The sequence below is a fragment of the Corvus brachyrhynchos genome, unplaced genomic scaffold (assembly GCF_000691975.1).
Source record: "Corvus brachyrhynchos isolate BGI_N302 unplaced genomic scaffold, ASM69197v1 scaffold68, whole genome shotgun sequence".
Taxonomy (NCBI): domain Eukaryota; kingdom Metazoa; phylum Chordata; class Aves; order Passeriformes; family Corvidae; genus Corvus; species Corvus brachyrhynchos.
Genome location: NW_008240039.1, coordinates 3,383,043 through 3,385,791, shown reverse-complemented (window position 1 = coordinate 3,385,791; position 2,749 = coordinate 3,383,043). Strand labels below are relative to the sequence as shown.

Below are 2,749 nucleotides of genomic sequence, written 5' to 3'. Positions count from 1 at the left end.
TCCCATCCCATCCCATCCCATCCCATCCCATCCCATCCCATCCCATCCCATCCCATCCCATCCCATCCCATCCCATCCCATCCCATCCCATCCCATCCCCACTCCAGCGGCTGCAGCACAGCCCTGCCCAGGCGCTTGGCCTTTAAATTATTCCCACAGGGGCCAACTGAAAATAATAAAAGGATTGTTTCTTTTCCTGATGGAATTTATTTTAATCTGTATATAACTTGTAATTTTTGGGCTAATTCCTTTCTTATTTTATTTCTTCCTTAACAGTATTTTTTTTTGCATTAGATACCATTCTTGTGAAGAAATCATGTTAATAGAAGTATGTAGTGAAGGACCAAAATCGTGTTGTCAGGGTTGGATGGTGGATAAGCAGGGAGCAGGAAGATTTTGTCCATGTGCCAAATGACCCCAGTCAGTGCTGCTGCCGATTCTCCAGACAATCATCCCTCGGCTTCCCTGTGCCTTGAACTTCCTGGGGCCCTGGAGGAAGGTTCCAGTGACTGGGAGCAGCACAGGAGGAGGAGGAGGAGGCCAGTGGAGATGCTCTGCCTCGATGGCCCTGCTCCAGGAGAACATGGAAATGGCCTTAACCATGGGGATAGATCCATCCTGTCCCATTCCAGCTGCAGCTCTGTGACTCCTGGCAGCTGCTCGGAGCAAACCACGTGTCTGAGCATGGGACTGCAGCAACCCTGTACCTGTATTTTTATATAATGTTCTTTTCCTGTTCATATTTCTTAATACAGTTTGTTTGCTTCCTCTTTTCTTGATCTCTTTTTGGATCTTCTTTACTTTAGCACTGATGAAAAACGTTACTTTCTCCACAGTTAAAGAGAAAGAAACAGAAAGCCTGGCTGAGTTTCTACTTACCTTGTCTCTCTCAGTCAAATACAGCTGACAGCTGCTCCAGGTGACAGCAGGCTGGCACTCAGGGTGTTTCATGAGATACACATTTTGTGTGAGAACACACAGAGGCCACAGCAATACCACCAGCAGGATGGAACTTCTTTTTAAGGCTTGTAGCTGGGACAGCCTGGCTCCTTGGAGCTGTCATACTCAGGGACACTGTCACGGCTAACAGAGAACACGTGGTTCATTGGTATCCAAGAATTTATTGCTACTTTAATTTACAGTTTAACAGTTTGATCAGAACAGACCTTCCACCAGCGCTGCCCCTGTGAATGTGAAGCTGGCAGTGTGCGGGGGTTGGCTCACCCCAAAATTGTAGCTGCCATGTCCCCTGCACGGGGTGTGATGGGCTGAGCCCCGGGCAGAGCCCCCTCCCCAGCTTGGGAGGAGGGAAAGGCAGGTGGCAGCTGCAGCACCGCTCCTCATCTTGCCCCTGCTTCCCCCTCTGCCTGGAGCATCCATGCCCGGCCCCAGAGCTGACTCCATGGGAACAACTCTGACATCAAGTATTTCATCCAGTGACAGAAATGTGTCTGGCATCACCTCACCTGGGCAGGTCCTGGGACAAAGGGCCCAAGAATTATTGTGGGGGGAAGAGACAGAAAAAAGAGAAACAAATGGTAAAACTGGGTCGAGGCCTAAGCCAAGCACATGGATTTCAGTTCCTAACAATCCCTGATTGGGGGGTGCTCTCCCCACACCAGGTGTGCAGTAGGTGCTGGCCCTGGTGCCAGCAGGGACGGAGACGGCGGCGCGGGCACCCCAGAGCCCGGAACAGCCTCGGCCTTTCCAACTGAGCCAAGGCCTGGGCTGCTCTTGGAGCCTGTTCCAGGTCACCGGGGCCAGCACTGCCAGGAGTGCCCGGTGCCAGCTCCCACGTGCAGGAGCTGCTGCGTCGCAGCTGTCACACAGACCCGTCCTGGCCGGTGAGATCTGCAGCAAGCACAGTTCAAGAACAGCTCTGCTGCTGCCTCCTCCCCGTGGGCTCAGTCTGCAGAGGTCTGGAGGTCCCTGAGGCAGGTCCCTGAGGCCGAGGGGTGCCTCTGGGCTGTCCCTCCCCGTCGGTCTCGATGCGCAGCCGCTCCATGCGCCGCACGTTGCCCTCCGCGGCCACGCGGCTCGTGATGGGCCGGGCACAGGCCTGGGGGAACCAGCCCCGCTCCCCGTCCCGCAGCCGCTCCCCCCAGCACCAGCCTAGGAGAGAACAGAGCGGGTGACAGGGCCAGGAAGGGCCATGGATCCTGGGGATGCACCATTCCCCGCCCTTGGAGGTGCTGGCTAGAGGAGTCCAGGGATGGCAGGGGAGGTGGTTTCTGATTTACTGCCTGTTCTGGGGTGCGTTTCTCCCCCTCCTGAGGCCTCTACTGCTGGTGCCAGCCACAGCCTGCACACAGGAGTCACCCCTAAGGAACACAACAGCTGCCCATGGCAGTGCCACCTCCCTCAGTCTCTGCTGGGACACAGCACCAGCAGCCAGGGCTTCCTGGAAGCTTCTGCAATTGCTGAAATTGCACTTCCTGGTGATCACTGAAGATTCTGCTAAGGTCAGAGCCTGCCCCTGCCCTCGCCGGCACTCACCGTCCTCTCCCCCCAGCACCAGGACAACGTCTGCCTGCTGCAGGGACAGCTCGTCAGCCTCCTTGGCCAGGTAGGCGCGGATGATCTCCACCTGGCTCAGGTCTGCAGGACAGGGGACAGCAGGGACAGTGAGCAGACACAGCCCCCTGCTCAGCCATGACCCCCGGCTGCCCACCCCCCACTCCACAGCACAGCGTGCTCCATTCCCTCCTGTCCCTGCCCCTTATCCCTCCCAGCTTGCCACACCTCCTCT

General features: G+C 56.3%; 1 protein-coding gene across 1 annotated transcript in view; it reads right to left on the bottom strand.

Annotated features, from left to right (window-relative positions):
* Positions 1-1,101: 1,101 nt before the first annotated feature.
* The window catches only part of ARHGEF16 (Rho guanine nucleotide exchange factor 16), a 9,648-nt gene continuing 8,000 nt past the window's right edge, over positions 1,102-2,749 (bottom strand). Inside the window, exons 15-16 of the mRNA XM_017743983.1 lie at positions 2,497-2,598; positions 1,102-2,112 (exon numbers count right to left, since the gene is read on the bottom strand). Coding sequence (XP_017599472.1) covers positions 1,868-2,112; positions 2,497-2,598 — 347 coding nt within the window. The 3' untranslated portion in view covers positions 1,102-1,867. The remainder of the gene's footprint in view (positions 2,113-2,496; positions 2,599-2,749) is intronic.